Source organism: Artemia sp. Qi Xiang Cuo, chromosome 7 (assembly GCF_049724085.1).
Source record: "Artemia sp. Qi Xiang Cuo chromosome 7, ASM4972408v1, whole genome shotgun sequence".
In the NCBI taxonomy this organism is placed as follows: Eukaryota; Metazoa; Arthropoda; class Branchiopoda; order Anostraca; family Artemiidae; genus Artemia; species Artemia sp. Qi Xiang Cuo.
Window position 1 is genome coordinate 12,767,216 of NC_142800.1, and position 20,277 is coordinate 12,787,492.

Consider the following 20,277-nt stretch of genomic DNA (forward strand, 5'->3'; position numbering starts at 1 on the left):
ACACCATTTTCTATTTGGTCCTACATATTTACTTAATATTTTTGTGGTCAGAGTAATTAGCAAATTAGATAATAATGTAATTAGTAATTAGATAAGAACGAAAAATTGTCACAAATAGTGATATTAGCCCACAAGGGCCTAAGTTGTGAATTTTGAAAGCTTCATTTTTGTATTTTTTTTCTGCTGAAAACTAATTATCTTATTCGAAAATGATTTGTAGATTGAATGATCTTGAAAATTTTATGCACACAGAAATTAAATTTATTCAAATTACAGGAATCGCAGAAGCTATTGGGCCAAAATGATAAGTCGGGGGGGGGGGGGGGCGGGGTACCGACCAGCTTGTCATTATTGGCAGTTAAGATCTTAATTCTGGTAAAGTTAGATTTTTTTTTCATACCTGGTAGAGTACATCAAGGAGGCTACCCTTATTCCTGACTTATAAAATCATAAAAAAATCGCGAAATATACAATATGCAGAGGCATAACGACTAAGACACTGATTGCCACTAGAATATATTTGAAGGGTGTATTGTGACGCCGGTTCTTTTTAAATGTATAATCATGTTTGCGAATTATTCATAAACATCAAAGAAAAAATAACAAAAATTTTCGACTTTGGGAGTATTTTGATGTTTGAAACACTCATCCTCCAAATCTGAAAAATTATCGATAAACAAACATTATTGCACCCTCCTCTTTTCTGAAAATTATTTTTGGGACTTTGGTTACTTATCAATATAATCTGTAGTCTTTACCTGAAAAAGATTGATTTGTTGCCGAAATTTCATCAGCCCATTGGAAAAATTTGCAAGATTCAGTTTCAGTTTTTGAGCAAACGAAAAACTGACGACCAGTATTGGGCCCTTCTTTCTTTACTACCAACCTAAAAAAAAAGAGAATACCACAAAGCTTACAAGCTTAGGCGACTAGATAAAACTAAGTTTAGTAGCCCCTAATCTACTAATAATAGCTTTATTAGTTATAAAACAAATAGTTATAAAACTAATTAATTACAGAATTAGTCTTAAAACTAATAGTTTTATAATAATTAATAGTTTAATAAAACTATTAATTAATAGTTATACAAAACAATTACACAAAAGAAACCAAATAACAAAATAACTCACAATAGTTTACTAATTAATAGTTTAATAAGTTATACAACTAATCAGTTATAAAATTAGTTTTAAAGTAAATAATTTTATAATGATTAATAGTTTAATAAGACTATTAATTAATAATTAAACAAAAGAAATTAATTACAAAAATAACTAATAATAGTTTAATAATTAAAAAGTTGAATTAGTTATAAAACTAATTGGGTTATTTCAACCAATAGAGACTACAACCCTACAGGTTTTGGTCTATAAATTAATATAAATATATATATATATATATATATATATATATATATATATATATATATATATATATATACATATATATATACATATATATATACATATATATATACATATATATACTATATATATATATATATATATATATATATATATATATATATATATATATATATTATATATTTATTATAATATATATAACTATTTGGTCTATTAGTTGCAGCAGTCTCACAGTTTACTCTAAATAAAACTAATTCTATTAATATTGTACATTTAATAGCACACCCTTCTATTTCACTGGTGCCGATCTAGCAAAAAATTGTGCCAAAACCGTAAAATAGAGTTTCAAGACAAAAATACGGTTCTTATGCTTCAAAATATAATACAAGTTTTTCCTTGAATAAAAAATAATAATAAAAAAAAAAAATTAGGACAAGTTTCCGTTGTAGAAACATTCTGTTCATAAATTCAAAATCAGCCTAAAAATTACACACAAAGCAGAAATTCAGCAAAAAAAACAAAAAAAAAACAGATCAATGCGTTAAATCATGTATAGAACATCATATTTATTTAGCCTGACTCAACGAAATCTGACTTAACTAAATCTCTACATAAGGAACATGTTCCTTATGTAGGGTGTTAGAGGTAACTTCACCAAAGAAACCTCACTCCTGAAATCGTAATATAAAATTTATCAACTTCCCTACTTGCAAACTAAAGTGAAACAGTCCTCTTTTAGAAATGAGATAGATAAGTATTTAGGGTTGTTTTAAGTATATTTATTTGTATTACTATGCTATATTATGTATATTATTTTATTTATAGTATTTTCAATGTATCAAATTTTTTTTGAACTGAGCACCAAAAGCTCTGGAAAAAAACTAGCCTGTCTTCCTTAAATTTTTAAAGCACCCACATGTCAAGAAGCTCAAATTTCCCTCAAATCCTTCCTTATGACTATCTCACACCCCATTCGGGGACCACCTGCTTTTCGTTTGGCTTTAGATGGTTTGCCGAAAAGGACGATCTTTGGGAATATACCATCCTTCATCTGCAGAACGGGTCCTAGCCACCTCAACCTTTCTCTCATTATAGCTCTAAAAAGCGGGATAGAAACACATTTTTTCACACGGCTTACTGTTTGAAGTGCGGTCAGTCCATGGGTACCCAAAAGAATCTGTGGAAAATTTCTTTGGAAAGTATGCAACAAATTCACCTCCGTCTTTCAAAGCGATTCCATCTGGAATCAAGTTCTCTATTCCAATCTATTCAAAGCATAGCTTTTTACACCTTCCTAAGTTTTCATTTCTCTTAAATCTTTTCTCGTGACATCCAGTCGGGGACGGCCTTTTCGTTTGGCCCTACACGCTCGGCTGAACTGGGAGAAGCTTGAGTAGTCTGTCATCCTTAATCCGCAAAACGTGCCCCAGCCATCTCATCCTTTCTCTCATTACAGCCCTAGAAAGCAAGATCGGACCTTGTTTTTCGTACAGCTTACTGTTTGAGATACGGTCAATCAGTCGGGTGTCCAAAACGATCCATTGGTAAATTCTTTGACAAATATTTAGCAAATCCTCATATGTGTTTGAACCATATTTGACCACTGTCATCACTGTAGCTTCCAATATTCTAATCTAGGTTTGCAGACTATCTTCCTGTTCTTCCAAACATTTTTCAACTGTGAATAAACACCCTGGGCCTTGTCAATTCTACTTTTTAGATCTTAACTGCGTACGCCATCTTTATTAATGATGCTACCCAGGCAAATGAAGCTATCCACTTGATAGATCCTCTCGTTACCTAACATCACTTCTTCACTTTGACTTCCTTCACCTAGACTTCACCTAGCCTGACAAAAACAAAATTAAAGAAATATGAAGACTAAGAATGGGGTTTTAAAGGCCAACAAAAATGCAAGACGAACAAAGCGAATATTTCGGGAGGACAACCACCTCCCTTCATCAGCACCATAAAGAAATATATATCTAATATATAATATAATTCATTTCTTTAATTTTAGTTTTGTTATGGCAGGCCAATGTGGTTTACAAAATTATCTTCCTAGTCTGGGCGACTTAAGTCTTCTAAAAATTAATTTCAACCTATTGCCGCAGCCATTCACAATCTATTCTAGGACTCTTTATCTCCTTTTAGTATCTTACTGCAAACAATGCTAACGGGAAAATCAAAGACATTGCTTTAAAATCTACTAGCTGCCAAATTGATTTCCTTTTAAAAATTAAAGTCACGCAAGGATCCTCAATCTGTATAATTGGAGGGCCCAAAATTAGAGCCTTTAAATTAAAATTGCACATATTTTAGGATATTGGGTTATAGAGAAACATTTTCTATAATTGGAAAACCTATGTTCGGAATAAAACAAAAAATATTTGGTTACAGAAAACTTTTCCTTTTTTAACCATTTTTAGCTAATTTTCAACATATTTTCCAGTAAAAAAAAAGTACAAAGAAAAATTTTAAATCATCACCTGGAATTCCTATACAATATTTTATTCCTGTATTCACGGCACCATGTACTTAAAGATATCTGATATGCCGCTATTTCTTTACCTCGTTCCGAAACATCGAGGTTTTAAATGCCTGTTGAACCTTCTCTTGAAGGAGTCGACAGAGAGATTTAAGAGAATAAAATCCCCAGGAAGATCGTTCCAGATCTGTGCAACGCCAGATGAAGCTGTTCCTCAAGTACTCAATTCTTTGTGCGTCCTCCTGTAGAAAATTGGACTGAGACGCGCGTCTTCGTGCCTGCCTTGACGGCTGGACAAAGAGAGAGGAGGGCACAATGCGAGAGAGCTAGTCTGAGGGAGGCGTATTCATGTAATTGTAGAAAACAGCCATCGGCGCTGCATAAAACCTTCCATTTAGAGACTGGAGCGAGTCATGTGTGGAGGCGCAGCTCGCCCTATTCTGGAACTTCTGGAGTGGCGCCAACAGCGTTTTTGGAGCACCAGCATATATCGGGCATCCATATCAGCTGTGGGTCTGATGCAGATTGGTATAGTCGAGCTGGATGGAAGAAGGTTTTCGCAGCGAAGAGTAATTCCCATCTTTCTTGCGCAGGAGGTTCTAACCCGATAAAGGTGGTCATTCCAGGAGAGATCAGTGGAGAAATGTATCGCCAGTAGACGAAGTTCGTCAACTCTCTTTACAGTTTCCTTTTTGAAAATGAAACTGGGGTGTTCACGTGGCCCCTTAGATTGGGTAATACGAAGCTCCTTTGTTTTCGATGCATTGAAGTTAATCATCCATGTATCAGACCACTTTTCTATTTTAAAAAGATCTATCTGTAGGGAAAGGGAGGCTTATGTTTAGTCTTCGCGTTTTGGGACGGCTGAGTATGTCGTGGTACCGTCGGCAAAGTGATACAGATGGCTAATCGATCCATCTATCTGTATCCAGAGGAGCCAGATGGGGTGCATTGACGCCATTTCGTTGCTTCATTGAGGTGGCGCAGTGAATTTTTAAATAGGCAAATTTTTTGTAGAAAATCACACATTCGGCGCATTTTCACCAGAAAAATTGAGCTTTCGGCGGATTTTCACTTTTATGACGGGACAACTTTAAGCCAGACATATGGTAACACTATTTGTATCTTGAAACAAATGGACAGATATCTTCAGACTGTACTTTCACCAGAAAGAGAAATGTAGGCCATATCGTTTCAGACTGAGCCATATTACTAGTGTCTCAATACATATCAATTAGTGAAATTAGGAAAAACTTAGGGGCTATTTTGAAAGGTGGCCAAAGTAGAAACAACGGACCAAGTAGAATGGAGCACACATGTTCACCAATGTATGTTCAGTAAGTGGAACAGCAATTAAAAGGCAAATCACGTCGTGAAGGCCCATGAATTGCAAGCGGTCATGAGTAAAGGAAGTGTCATGGGTAGGGGGAACTTCAGTGGGGGAAATTGCCTTACGCAGCGGGGTTAAGAAGTATACGTTTAATGTTGTTTTTTTTTGCATAAGACCAAGTGACTATATCTCATTATAGAGATTGAACGCAGTCAATAGGTTCCATTAAAAGATTATGAATTTCATATACACAACGAATAAAAATACGCATGGCATGAAACTATAACAATTTAGATACAAAAAAAGTTTCACCGGGGTCAAAACATGACCCCGACTCTCTAATTTTTATTAGACCCCGAACTCTAATTTTTTATTAGAGTTAGACCTGCTTTTAGGGCCCTTGCTGGAATATTACATAGATTCCCTCCAAATAGACCAAAGAAAAAGTTAAATAATTCAAACTTTTACATTTTGGCATGAATGCCACAGTGGCAATTTGTGACTCCAACTGCTTGATTTTGGGCTTGTGGTGGTCTTCCTGTCTGAGTTGAAACCTGTGCATTCCCTATCTCGTCTGACCATAAGAAAAAGCGACAATCAGTTGTTTGATTGCCACATTTATAAAACTGCCTGCCTGAAATAGACAAAATAAAATCAATTAATTACAGTCAAACTAAAAGAGCATCAAAACAATGCACATTGCCCCCCCCCCCTGTTATTCTCGTAAAAAAGAGAAACTATATGAACAAGCTTTTGCTCGGCATCTTCTGAACTAAAACGTATATTAGCAAGTTTTGGCAACTGGCAATTTCGTACGTGCTTTTAAGAAGCAATGTTTATCGATTTTAAGCTAGATTCATAACACAATCAAAGTTCGCTTCCATAGCCAGATACTCCCACAACGGTATCACAGTTGGACTCCTAATAAAAAAAACAATATTTTCAATGTTTTTAAAACAAATTTTCAATTTTAAGTACTGCTGCTACTAACACCTCAATGCAGCAAAAAGCCGTCTGAGACCAACACATCCACGCAAGCTCCTCCTCCATCCCAGTCCATTCAAAGCCTCCCATTTTTCTTAAATCTTTACTTACAACACCCTCCAGGCTCCATCCCATCCGAGGACAACTTGCTTTTTGCTTGGCCCTAAATGGTTGACCGACAAGGACGATCATTGGTAATCTGTCATCCTTCATGCGCAGAACATGTCCTAGCCATCTCAATTTCAAATACATTTTAACTTAGTTAATTTATTTTAAAATTAATTAAACTAAATATTTTCAATCTTAAACAATATGAAACAACATTTCATATTGAAAACAATATGAATCAATCTTCAACAACATTTCATTTTCGGTTAGTTCCTTTTCGAGTTAGCGCCGAAAAAACCAGTTTCTCTAAACGGCAAAACTTGAGACACAATTATTGGAATTTATGTGCCATTTGTTTTTCACTCTTAGTCCAGATAAAAAAAAAAAAAAAAAAAAAAAAAAAAAAAAACATTAAATTAAGCTCAAATCTGTTTCGGATCACATTTGAGATTATGCCTTAACACGGATATACAATATTACTAGATTCTTGAAATAAAGGGATTTTATATCCCACATAGTCCTTATAATCCCAAACTCAAGGGTCTGATTTTGGGATAAAAATTAATACAATATTTACAATGCAAAGTTCAATATAGCTTATCAAACACGCCACACGAGGAATCTCAATTTTACAATAGTTTCCCAAGATGCAGATATTGATAGATTAAAAAAAGAAAGTCCTGTAGATGTATGAGATCTTTTTCAGTGGTCACAGTGATGCAGGTATAACGTGGTTAAGATAAGATAAGATACGATATTTATTTCAAAAAATGCCTATCACAAGCCCCGAAGGGCCGAATTCGCATTTCGGGATCATATAATAAAAAAACAACAACATAGCAATAGCACAACAACTAAAAAACTGGGTAAACAATGCCAAAAAACAACAATATCAGAAAGGCAAAGCCATTCATTAGTCTAAAAATCAAAAAGTGTCAAATGTAAGGCAGTTAAAAAGGCACAAACTAAAACAAACCCCCCCCCCCCAAAAAAAAAATTGAGATAAAAATAGTGTTAAAAAGTTTTAAAAGAGACTATATAAAAAGGGGAGGGAACGAAAGAACCAAACGGACACAAGCAAGGGTATCACACGTCAAAAAAAAACAAAAAAAAAAAAAAAAAAAAAAAAAAAAAAAACCTAGTAGTTTATTTGATCAGTAATGAAGGGGACAAAGGTTTTTTCATATCTGGAGGTTAAATAACGGATGGAGGACAAGATAGGGACAGGCTCAGAAACAGTACGTGGCAGGCGGTGTCTGGATTGGGAGTGTCTATTGGGGACAATTTTTTCCGTGCGAGGATTTATTATTGCATTTTTTGCAAAATGGAGGCACAACCTTCCTCTCCTGTGCTCAAGAGTTACCAGCTTGGCCTTTTTTAGAAGGAGTGAATATGGTACCAAAGTTTCTTTAAAAATTATTCTTAGGGCTCTTTTTTGAATAGATTCAATTTTATCTGATTCATCACGGGAGATGCCAGAATGCCAAACTGGGCAAGCATATTCAAGATGCGGGCGGACAGAGGAAGTATAAATCCTTAAAGAATGGGATGGGGGGATATTAAATTTATTCAAGAGCTTAAGGAGAGACATGGACGCATTAGCTCTACTGACAATATCTTTCACGTGGATATCCAACTTTAAATTAGAGGAAATTGTAACCCCAAGTAATTTAAAGGAAGACACAGAAATATCTGGGGGGATAGGGTCAAGGAAGGCGGGAGTAGATTTCAAGCAATTTATCGTCATTATATTTGATTTAGTGGAATTTACTTTCATATTTAGGTTCTTAGCTTCATCCGAAATGTGGGTTAGAATTTCAAGGGGGTCACTTTTAATATTCCTGTGACATACTTCGAGGATCGACAAGTCATCCCCGTATTTCCACCTTTGGGGGAAGTGCTTACCAATATCGTTAATCATGACTAGAAATAAAAGTGGTCCCAATAAGGTTCCTTGAGGAATTTCACAATATATAGGGAGCGGGTTAGAGAAAGTATTTTTGTATTTAACAACTTGAGATCTATTTGAAAGAAGCGATATAGCAATATTTACTAACAGAAGATCAAGTTCAAAGTTAACCAGTAGTGAACGAATTAGGGTGGTGTGGTCAACAAGGTCAAAAGCCTTTTGGAAATCAACTAAGACAAGGTTCAGCCAAACATTTGGTTTATCAAGGTTACTTACGATGGTATGCATTAAGTGCACAAGGTAATGGGTGGTGGAAGTTTTCTTTAAGTTACCAAACTGCCGGGTGTCAATACGAGGACAAATTTTATCCTTGAGGGCCTTCAATCCAGTTCCCCGTTATATCGTGAGGTTTAAATATTTTCCAAACAACTTCTTATATTTTCAATATAATTCACCCATTTTTGGCATTAGAAAACGTTTACCCCCCCCCCCAAAAAAAAAATATGCAACCCCTCCCCCACCAAAAAAGATCATAATATGAAAACCTCCAAAACGAAACCCATGGGTATGATCCTATGGTTAAGTATCATGAGAAATAGCTTAATATAATTAATTACAATTACCTATTGAACAAGCGCAATTTTTATGCTCTATTTCAAGCTATATGGACAGTAAAATTATTTTGCGCGAGTAATTTGAAAATGAAAAAATATGGTTAAGTCTAGTGGTCTAGAATTCCCTGTCTATATGTCTATGCTGTTCCTATAATCCTATCATACCAAAATTATAGTTGAAATGAAAAAAAATCATTAGAGTTAAAAATATTGAAGCTCCATAGAACCTTTTAAGACAGGTCCTTACAAAAAGATTTTAATTTATCCTGATAGATAAATGCAACAAGAATTTTCTATCTAGAAACATACGAATTGCAGCTTATTGATCTCTGACACATAAGAAGGAAACATTTATTTAATAGCTTTAATTAAGCGCTTTTGAACACAATTCAATAATTGTAATTTCCTATTGAACGGCAAGGCCGTATCCAGGGGGGGGGGGAGGTTACCCGGTTTGAACCCCCCCCCCGAAATTTTTGACCGAGTCAAAAATAAGTCGAAAATTAGTAAAACCTAGGTAAAAATCAGTAAAATTAGTCGAAAACTGAGTCAAAAATTAGTAAAACCCCTCCGAAAAAGTCAAAAATTAGTAAACCCCCCCCCCGAAAAGCTAATTGAATGCGGGATTTATGTTATATCGCATCAGGGTGGTCCTGTGTTCCTTCAGTTTTGAAAATATCTCTGAAGACACAGAAATTTCTTATCAAGTTAAGCTCATCATTTACGAGACACAGTTCTTTGTGGCTGCAAAACTAGGTCAATGAAAGTTGTTAAGGGCAATATCACTTTCTGGCACAGTTGTATGGACTGTATTTTAAATATTCGACACACAAAAATATTATCAGAAGACGCAGGTACACGGTGGTCCACCGTATATCGTATCCAGATTCCACGTCAATTACATGTGGTGGTATCACTTGAGCGGGGGCTATTGTTCGGCAGTAAAGAAGTAACATGATTTTTTCACCTCTATAGCTGAATATCACCCTTCTAAATAATTATTCACAAGCAGTATTAAAAGCGTCCATAAATCTTAACTACTCCCCCCAGAAATCAGACGATAGTTTGATGTACATCAAGTACTTACATTTTTAGCAGTGCTCAGTTTAAAAGAAGTCTAATTTTCAAATGTAGCCCTTTTCCAATTAAATATTTTTAAAGTGCATAGTAAAGTGCTTCCGGGTACGGGGCACTTAGTAAAAAGGCGATGCAATTTCTACGTATTTTTTCCTTCCAACCACTTCGTATGGAAGGTTTGACAATAGAAACATAGGAAGATGCGCAACTGGAAATTGAAAGTTCTAGTGTCCTTTTTATGAGTCAAGTGATTGGATTAACGTAAGATACAATTTTTCACAAAAACTGTATTTTTTGCACCATTTACGTATTATGATCTCCTGATATCATGCTAGAAGTGCCGTTGAAGCATAGGAAAAGGCTCATTCAGAGCGCTCTGTTATAAAGTCCGTTCGCAATAGTATGAAGGAAAATTCAGACTGGAGAATAATTGACAATGTTATCGTTCTTTACTAGATTTTACCATAAAAACACATTGTCTATGTTTACATATGACTATCTGATAACAGTCAGTCCTTAGTCTGACCGAACTAGTCCCTAAGTTCCATTTCCTTAAAGGTCTGTTTGAATTAACCAGCTTTAAAATACGCATACGGCCATTCTCAGCATTCAAGGGAATTAAAAAAGACCTTTTCCACTAAATGACTGGTGAATTAGTTCACATGAAAATATTTTTTCCCTAGGGACAAAAAAAATCTGTCTACCAAGACAAAATCTGACTCTTACCAGAGCCTAACTAACAAGTCTCCTAGTACTTTGTCTAGTTAGCCAAGTAAAGCAAGTATCTTGGTAGGCAGGAGTGCAACAATAGGTGCCAGACATCAGGCTTCTTAGTTTAAATCCATTTAAAAAAAAAAAACTTTAAGAACTGAAAACTTTACAAACCTTTTGTCAAGCCTGGTACGGTATGTTGCTTGCTAGTCATCTCGGTATGTTGTGACGATGAAAGTCAACTAGTATGCATTCAGTTTAAACTCCATTCTACAATAGGCTTGAGAGCACTCTCTGCACTGAAGGACATAAAAACTCCAGCAAAATCATTAGCATTTACCACCAAATGATTGGTGTATCATATTTGAGCGCATGAGAATATTTGTCTCGGGCGATGTCAAAGCCGGCTGCTAAGGCATGATTCGGCTCCCGTAACCTCCTTGGTAGGGATGGACCGGGTAAAGCAGGTATCTTGGTAGACAGGATGGGCTTGACGGTGAGTCAAATTGCATGCATAACAATTTTAAGGCCATTCCAAAAAAATATCTATAAGGATTGAAACCTATACTAGCATCCTGTCTGACCTAGTATAGTACGCAGTTTGCGAGTTATTTTTGTAGATTGTAACGGTGAAAGACAAATGATTGGCATTATGGCCTAAAGTTCATTCTACATTACACTTATAAGCATTCTCTACTATGCACTCAACGGCGTAGAACACTAGCAAAATATTGCCGCTATAGCGCTTAAAGGATGCATCTTCAGACTTCTGATATAACCACCAAAACTGTTTGCCAAGCTGTTCTCAAAGGGAGAGTCATTCAATTAGAAACCACAACTGCATCTACATCTTGAATTTTGGCCAATGTTCATACTGTGGAGTCTATGGAGTCAAGTTGCCTCAAACTGTTCATTTGTTTTGGAGCATTCTTTAACCTGCCATTCAGTCAAATTTATATACTGTCTTAGGCCAGACTGAGTAGTAGATAGCTCGGTTGAAACTTTTTGCAAGCATAGTGGTTACATACATTCTCTCACATAGTTGAAACCTTGCTGAATTCACAATCGGAAAGGTTTTTCAATAAATGAAGGGCACCAAAGTAGGGCCCGCACCCACCTAGTATTAATTCAGTCAATATATACGAGATCCCATAGCTGACATAGGGCCAAGGTGAAAACAAAATTCACCACTGTTTGTCCTATGTAGTCAAGTTGTCTTAAACTATTCATTTTTAGTGGATCTTTCTTTAATACGTAATTCAATTCAACTTATATACCGTACTGTCTTAGTTCAGACTGATTATTCAACATATTGAAACTGAAATTTAAGCTTACCTTAACTGTTGATTATAAAGCTTGCAGGCCATTTTCAAGTTATATTTTGACGAGACCTGTGCTTCTAACGCTGGCGAGACTGTTGTGTCAAATATTACTTGAAAAACCACGTGAAAGCCTGAAAAGCCGCAGCTAGGGTGAGGGTAAACGCCAATTTCGTATTTAATTTAATATGGTAAATTAAGAAGGGACTATGTACGTAATATTACTATGGATTATGTAGGTATGCTATGTACTTAAGTTCACCTTAGGACAAGATAATCATTCAGCTCTTATTAATCAGATTGCATTTGTGATATTCTTTTTTACTTTCGGTTTTAATTAGAAAAAAAAAATTGTCACTCTACCTTTATTGGGACCTTCTTTTCTGACAGTTAATAACAAAGCTTGTGTTCCGCAGGTACATAAAACATCACTTGAACCAGCTACTGCTGTTGATAGAGTTCTTCCAGTGGGCATCGTTGCTGAATTATTCCCAGATGACAGTGGGGCTGCATATAAATTACCTGTCATAATTAAAATATCGTCATCCAGGTTATCATCCCAATCTGCATCCAATTCTTGATCGCTACGGTAAGAGCCACTGTAACTTTGGAATGAGCCAGTTCTTACAAAAGAATGCCCAGTTTGTTGGAAGGATCGATCTACTTCACTGAAAGTCGCTGCAGATTGTGGTAAGCCACTGTCAGGTGGTCGCAAGGAGCTGGTAGGCCTTAGGGGTTTTATGCCAAGTAAGTTTGTAATAAAATCATCACATCCTCCAATACATACAACAACTGTATCGTCGAGATGAGGACGATAAGCACCAGGATTGAACTTGAATTTTAATTTATAGGGAGATCCCTGGCACTGTAAGAAAAAACAGTGCGTGAGTTATATAAAAGTATTAAGGATAATTTAAGCAAGAATTAATGAGAATTTTCTGTCTTTGTTAACCTTTTTTTCTTACAAAAAAAGAAGAAGCTCTTTTGATTATCCACTTATGAAGATTTTTATAGCATTGTCTTAAGCATTAGTTGTTATCCTACAATCTTAAAGAATAAAAGGAGATATTTATTGTAAAGACTTGAAAAAAAAAAAAAAACGCATAAAAACCATTAATAGCTGAAGACAAGAAAAACAAGGAAAAGAAAGGAAGAAAGAATATCTAATAGGAAAATAGACCATCTCTTTTTTTTTGTAAAAGGAGAGTCCAAAAAGGAAAGAATTATTCCCAATATAGAAAATACTAATATAAGAATTTATAATTTTCTTAATTGTAATGCATCACGATTATGCATGATTCCTTGCTTTTTTGTAGTCACATATGTTGCCAAAGCATTTTAACATCACAAATGTCCTAAATAGGGCTCTGGCCCTTTCATTTGAGCATTCCTTTATACCCTTCCAACGTTTTAGTACGTTGGGCCAAACAGCCTCCAAACACATTTTGGTAGGTACCCGTTTGGCAGGCAGGATTCTATCCAGTGTGGAATTTTGTGTTGAAACCGATTTTGCAGTCAAAATTTGCATTTTGATAATTATTTCACAAAACAATAATCAAATGCTTGTTTATTCTACATTAGGCATTGGCTTTTCTTGAAACAAACAAATAGGCTTGATTAAAAAATCATATCTGTATTGTTTTTTTACGCTATTTTTACATCAAATAATCAAAATAATAAAACTAAGAAATTTGAAAGCCTTAACGGGACAAAAGCCATCCAGGGTTCTTTTGAAAAGAATAGGTAACATGAAAAGCTCATAAGGCACAATCGCCTAAAGCAGAAAAGGAAAAACCTTTGAACATTTCCAATCAACGTTGCCTTCGCTATACCCACTTGTACAAAAAGATAAGTAAAATAAAGTAAACAGTAAAGTGAGAGACTTTGTGGCGAATAGAGCTTTGCCTTACAATTCAGAGCCGCCCCAAGGCATCTCAGGGTGGCCATATTGGCAACCCAGCACTCTCCTGGAAATGAAAACCGAGGTGTCAGAAGAAAACTCCTTGGAAAACATTCAAGAAGGACCTTAAGGCAAGAAGGAGCTTTACCTTACAATTCAGAGCCGACCCAAGGCATCTCAGGGTTGCCATATTTGCAACCCAGCACTCTCCTGGAAATGAAAACCGAGGTGTCAGAAGAAAACTCATTGGAAAACATTCAAGAAGGACCTAGATCCACGAAGTAGTCTAAGAAGGAACAAGGACTAACTCAGAATAAGCCAACTAAGCCAGAATAAGACGAAATGCAGCCAATAGGACGAAATACTCGTCGAGAGTAGTTCAAAAGTCCCATGGTACCTTGCAGAACGCTTCAATATCTGGTTTCAACTGAAGTACAGCAAATTAGAATAGTTTTAACTGAACCTCATCTTGGGATAGGAAAAATTCATTGTAATGTACCAATTTTACAAAGATCAAGTTCTTGTAGTGGCAGAGTTGCTACCTCTGGCGATTTGTCACTAGTTTTAATGATTAATTCTAATCATTAGTGATAATTCTGAGCAGCCTTGGTGATTTCTTGCAATTTTTTCCAACATTTTTTAGCTTCCAAATTGGATTTTTAGAGTTTTTTTAGAATTTGCTTGTGCTCTCTGGCTTTAAGAGACACATAAGTTATATTTGGAATCACTATTATAAGAAAAAAAAAATTAATAACCTTCCAAAATAGCTGAAGATTCTGAAAAAATAAGACAGGGAAATAAAGGCACATCTTTAGTATGTTTGCGTTTGAAATGCTTTTTTCAGTTTAGGGATTTTTGGACGATTCAGTTTTTTTTTATTTTGCGAACAGAAACCAATGAAACATCAAGTGTAAATTAAATCAAAAGTTCTTAATAAATTAATAGATAGATATTTATTGCTACCAAAGCCTCTTCGAGCAATGAAAAAAAAAGAAAAAAAAGGAGAGAAAAAAACAAACAAACAAATAACAAAAAAACAAGCAAACAAACACTTACGGACATAATAGTAATGCCAACTATAATAAAAAAACGCCAATAGATACCAGAATTTAATATATTTTAATTAGATCAAAACTACTATAGCTGAAATAGAAAAATATAGGTTTTTGAAACTAAATATAAAACTTGTTGGAATACAACTAGAAGAAACCTTTCCGAAAACAAATTCAACTAGGAACAACTTTTACGTGCCAGACAGTTGCTTAAGGTGATATGGCACCTTGAATGAAATCAAATAAATAAAAACAAGTTTTTTTTAATGAAAGTAAGGGCGACATTAAAACTTAAAACGAACAAAAATTATCCCGTATATGAAAGAGGCTGTCCTCTCCTCAACACCTCGCTCTTTACGCTAAAGTTTTTTATTGTTTTAAAAATAGATTTGTGATAAAGAGTCTAAATTTAGCGTAAAGAACGAGGCGTTGAGGGGACAGCCCATTTCATATACGGAATAATTTCTGTTTATTTTCAGATTTAATGTCACTCCTTACTTTCAGTTAAAAAGACTTGTTTTTTTTAAATTTAATTTTTGAAGGTTTTTTAATTAATACAGGTTTTGATTTTGGCTCATCGTACATGAATAATTAAAGCAAAATTTGCATATTAATTTTACTTTTATTTGGTTAAATGGCTTCCTCGAAAGTTGTTTAATTTTATTTACGAACGTTTTATTAGTAAGAAATAAACGTAACTTACGAATTAACTTACGTAACGAACTTCTATATTCATATATTTTTAATACGTATATTAAGGGGGTTCGCCCCTAGTCAATACCTCGCTCTTTACGCTAAAGTTCGAATTTCGTTCCAATTCTTTAAAAATGACCTCTTAATCACAAAGGCCGTTAATTAGAATAAATAGCTCATATGAAAGTACTAAAAAATCTTTGGCTTAAAGAGCGAGGTATTGATTGGGGGCAAGCCCAATTATATACGCAATAATTTCTGTTCGTTGTAAGTTTTGATAATGCTCCTTACTTTCATTTGAAAAACTTGTTGTTTTTTTTATATTTAATTTCTGATCGTTTTTAAATAATGCTGGTAATTCCGGCGCCCCCTTCAGAGCAATGTCCCTTCCTCCATGGAAAGATCCTCCCACATAACTCCCGACCCCCCCACTACCAGAAAAAATCCCCCCTGAAAACGTCTGTATACTTCCCAATAACCAATGCTACATGTAAAGATAGGGTAAAGTTCATAAATTGCATCCCTTCCCCCGGGGACTTTGGGGGATTAAGGAATCCTAAAAGACATAGTTATTATATTTTCGACCATGCTGAACAAAATGGCTATCTCAAAATTTTGATCGGGTCACTTTGGGAAAACATGAGCGTGGGAGGGGGCCTAGTTGCCCTCCATTTTTGGTCACTTTAAAAGGGCACTAGAACTTTTAGTTTCCGTTCGAATGAGCCCCCTCCCCACGATATTCTAGGACCACTGGGTTGATACGATCACCCCTGGGAAAAAAAAAACAAATAAGCATGCATCCGTGATCTTTCTTCTAGCAAAATATACAAAATTCCACATTTTTGCAGATAGGAGCTTGAAACCCTACAGTTGGGTTCTCTGATACGCTGAATCTGATGGAGGAATTTTCATTAAGGTTCTATAACTTTTAGGGGGTCTTTCCCCTTTTTTCGATAATCTGGCAAATTTTCTCAGATGCGTAAGTTTTGATGGGTAGAATTAAACGTGATGAAACTTATATATTTGAAATCAACATTAAAATCTGATTCTTTTGATGTATCTATTGGTATCAAAATTCCGTTTTTTAGAGTTTCTGTTACTATTGAGCAGGGTCACTCCTTACTTTCAGTTCGTTACCACGAACTGTTTGCTTACCCTATCTCGTCCATTGAAACTTTTTTAGTTTGTATGGGAAAACTATTTAGAATTGATTGGGTGATCTCGTCATAACTTGTAGAGCTTGGATAGAAAATCCAAATAAATGGCATAATGCTAATTTTCGAGATATTTTATTCCAATTCCAACTTCAAGTTTTATTATGAGACGCTTCTCACGTCTTGTGCTGGAGATAGAGATATTTAGTTTTGATGAAACTTAGATCATCAGAAAGCGTGAATTTAGTTTTTTCGATTAAATGGAGCAGAATTTTCTTCTCAAAGTTCAGGAACGGCCAGTCCCTAAAAATGTTACAGCATACCTGCTAGGAAAACAATACAAATCAGCTCAAAGAAGATATTATCTGAGCAATTTTGTCACTTTGGGAGTTCCTTGTGATGCCACCCGCTCGCCGACATTGATTGACAAGCTTGCCGACTATGAACACTATATTTTCTGTCAAATCTCACAGTCAAATCTTAAATTCTCGACAAATCTCGATATGCCTATTATTATGAAAATTCCCACATTTTTCGGGGGGAGAGGACCCACATACTGATCCCCTTGAACCCTTAAACACAGCATTACTTATAACGATCCTAATAGGATTCCATTTTTTTAAGAGCGCTAAGAAAGCGAATTAAAGGGCCCCCTCCGCCTCTCATAAAGCATTTGTTTCTCATTGGCTTAGTTTGACATAAGCAATAGATTAAAGGAAGCCGATTCAGTACACCAACAGTTAAGTCATGATACGTCAGAACTATCACAGCCCAAACCTCTTGGTACACGACGTGCTAGTAACCACTTTTAATTATTTATTTTTCATTTATTCATTATTTTTGTCAAATAATCGTTTTTATCATTTCACTCAGGAGCACCAATTGTGAAGTTTCGATTTCTAGAATAAGCATTATGCCAGGGCCATATTATGTCACACTTTTTTATACATTAAAATTACCTAGACTATGAAAGAAAACTGAATGAACCCCCCCCCCCTCTCGCAAGTCTTAGCACTAGGGAAAAAAAAAAGATTCAGTAAACCGACAATTAAGTGAGGGCATACCGCTAGTACAGCTACGTTTCCCGTGATTTGTGGACTTGGGAGTCTACCACGCTTAACCTATTCATGCATGATTTTCCTCCAGTTTGCCCCATTCTTATTACAACCCTAAATAAACCGTTCCCCCTATATGAATCCAAGCAAGTTCTTGCAATTTAACACTTTCCGGAAGAGAGCTGGGGTGGGGGGGGGGGGGGGACAAAAAGCTCTAGAGATAGACAAGAAAAAACCAGGTTTACTACCCCTCTCTTAAAATAATTTCATAAAATAATTAAATAAGTTCTTACTGTTAGACACTTTTCTGAATCCACTTCAACTTCATTAACCCTTGACGGGAGCCATATAGCAGCTTTACAGGTGGGATAATTATTACAACCTACATAATATCCACTCGCGTCTCTCTTACGCTTCAAGGTCAGATCCCCTTGACAGTTTGGACATTTTTGGACTTTTGGTAGAGCCGACGGCAGAGCCATTACAGATGGCTGAACAGCAACTTTTGGCTGTTTTAGGTATAAAGAGATGGCGTCGTCAATTTTGTCGACTTGTTCAACAGCTTTAATAAACACTTCTTTGTATTTTGCAACTTGCTCTCTCAATACAATTGATGGGTCTTTAGTTCCATCACAAATCCTGCAAGAGAGGATAAGTTATGTTTACAATAGACTCGCCCCTCGAAGTCACAAAGAGGGGGGGGGGGGAGGGGAAGGGGTTAATATTCATAAGCTACAAAAAAAGTGTTTTTGATAAATACCATAGAAAACTTTAAATTCTTTTAAGATTTATAATCCAAGCTTTAATCTTGTTTAACCTTAATTCTTAAACTTTTAATTTAGGTGTAAATTTTAAATGTTTTGCTTTTTCAATTCAACTGATATCCCCTATAATAGATAGATATCAGTAGCGAAAAACGATACGCAAAAGCATAGTAGCGTACACTAGCCACTATCCATGACTGGGCTGCCACTAACACATTTATTAAAATGCTAAGACTGACTGCAAAAATCCCAAGGCTAGACGACAAATCCTAAGATATTGAGCAATAATATAATATATACTTTTTGAAGGTGATTTTTAAATATATATTTTATCTAAGAAGTCGAGCTCAGGACTTAAATCCCAAGGAGTGAAGTCCTGATTCATAATATTGTTTAAATTATAGTGTTTTATGCTTTTTTCTATGCTTTTCTCAAAGATCTAATAGCTTAATAATGTATAGCTTTGGGATATCTAGTAACTTGTTGATGCAAACTGAGTTCCACTTGGGACCGGGATCCTTCCAGAACCTTTTCGGGATCTTTCCTAGGATCAAATATTGAATAACTCTTTAATATCCAATAGCTTATTGATATAAACTGAGTGCCACATGGGTTCAGTATCTTTTCTTTTCGGTATTTTTCCTGGGATTTAATATCTAATAGCTCTCGATTGTCAAATAGCTTATTGATATAAACCGAATGCCAATAGGATAAATAACGCCATTTCGGACTCGGAAGAAATGATTCAACTTGACTTGACTTCCACCCTTGACTGTGGCTCAGACATTGCGAAGTCCATAGAATCTTTGACATCTTTCCTGAACTAAACAGGTGTCCTTCGTCACTTTTTTAGTTGTCTTTGCATTGAAACAATAATTTTTGTCATTTTTACTTTTGTCATTTTGATTTTTGTCAACTCCTTTACTATGCATCCTTTACTATACTCCTTTACTATCCATCGTACCTTATCCCGGTAAATTTTTACTTTTTTCCTTGTAAAATTGAATTATTTAAAAAAAGAACCCTCCCTCCTTTTTTGCAATTCATTGTGTAGTGTAGTGTATTTATTAATTCACGAATACTATATTTTACTAGTTTGTTACGATTATTTATTGATCATTTTTATCTATGATAGACTTCTTTCTTAGCTAATTTTTAACATTTGTCTTTTTTTTGACTAGACACGAGAAACGAGTTCAGTTCTATTTGAGCTTGTAAATTTCTCTTGGGAATAAATATTATCTTATCTACTATCATCTAACCTCATAATCTTCTAATAAATCAATCATCGAGATTTCTTGACTTACCTTTTCAAATCTGCTTCTAGTTCTGCCCTTAAATGTGGCTTGGACATGGCGAAGCCCATGGCATCGTACCCTTCTACTAAACCAATACCAAGAGGGCAAGGGACAAATCTACCATCAGTCTGAACGCCAACATAGTCACGAGTCTTTATTGTCTCTATGTGTTCTGCATGAGTAGCATCAGTACCTTATGAACAGAGAAATAATAAATTAAATACAAAAATAACAATATAATACAACTTTATATTAGGGCACGTAATTGTATCGTGGACAGGACAACATTCTGTACGACTTTTGGAGCTCAAGCAATCCAGACTTCGGCTAAAATTAGTTTTTCTACAGGACTGGTAAAAATGAGACAACCGCTTATTTGGAGAATCGTGCGATTTATGGCGATTTAATCCGAAGCGGGCACTAAATATTGGTTATTACGGCTGAATTTTCTTGAAAT

General features: G+C 35.3%; 1 protein-coding gene across 1 annotated transcript in view; it reads right to left on the reverse strand.

The window, feature by feature from the left end:
- Top3alpha (topoisomerase 3-alpha) overlaps nt 1-20,277 on the reverse strand; it is a 99,311-nt gene that overhangs the window by 17,078 nt on the left and 61,956 nt on the right. The window contains exons 7-11 of the mRNA XM_089092036.1: nt 19,830-20,013; nt 18,052-18,397; nt 12,268-12,769; nt 5,651-5,816; nt 759-886 (exon numbers count right to left, since the gene is read on the reverse strand). Coding sequence (XP_088948162.1) covers nt 759-886; nt 5,651-5,816; nt 12,268-12,769; nt 18,052-18,397; nt 19,830-20,013 — 1,326 coding nt within the window. The remainder of the gene's footprint in view (nt 1-758; nt 887-5,650; nt 5,817-12,267; nt 12,770-18,051; nt 18,398-19,829; nt 20,014-20,277) is intronic.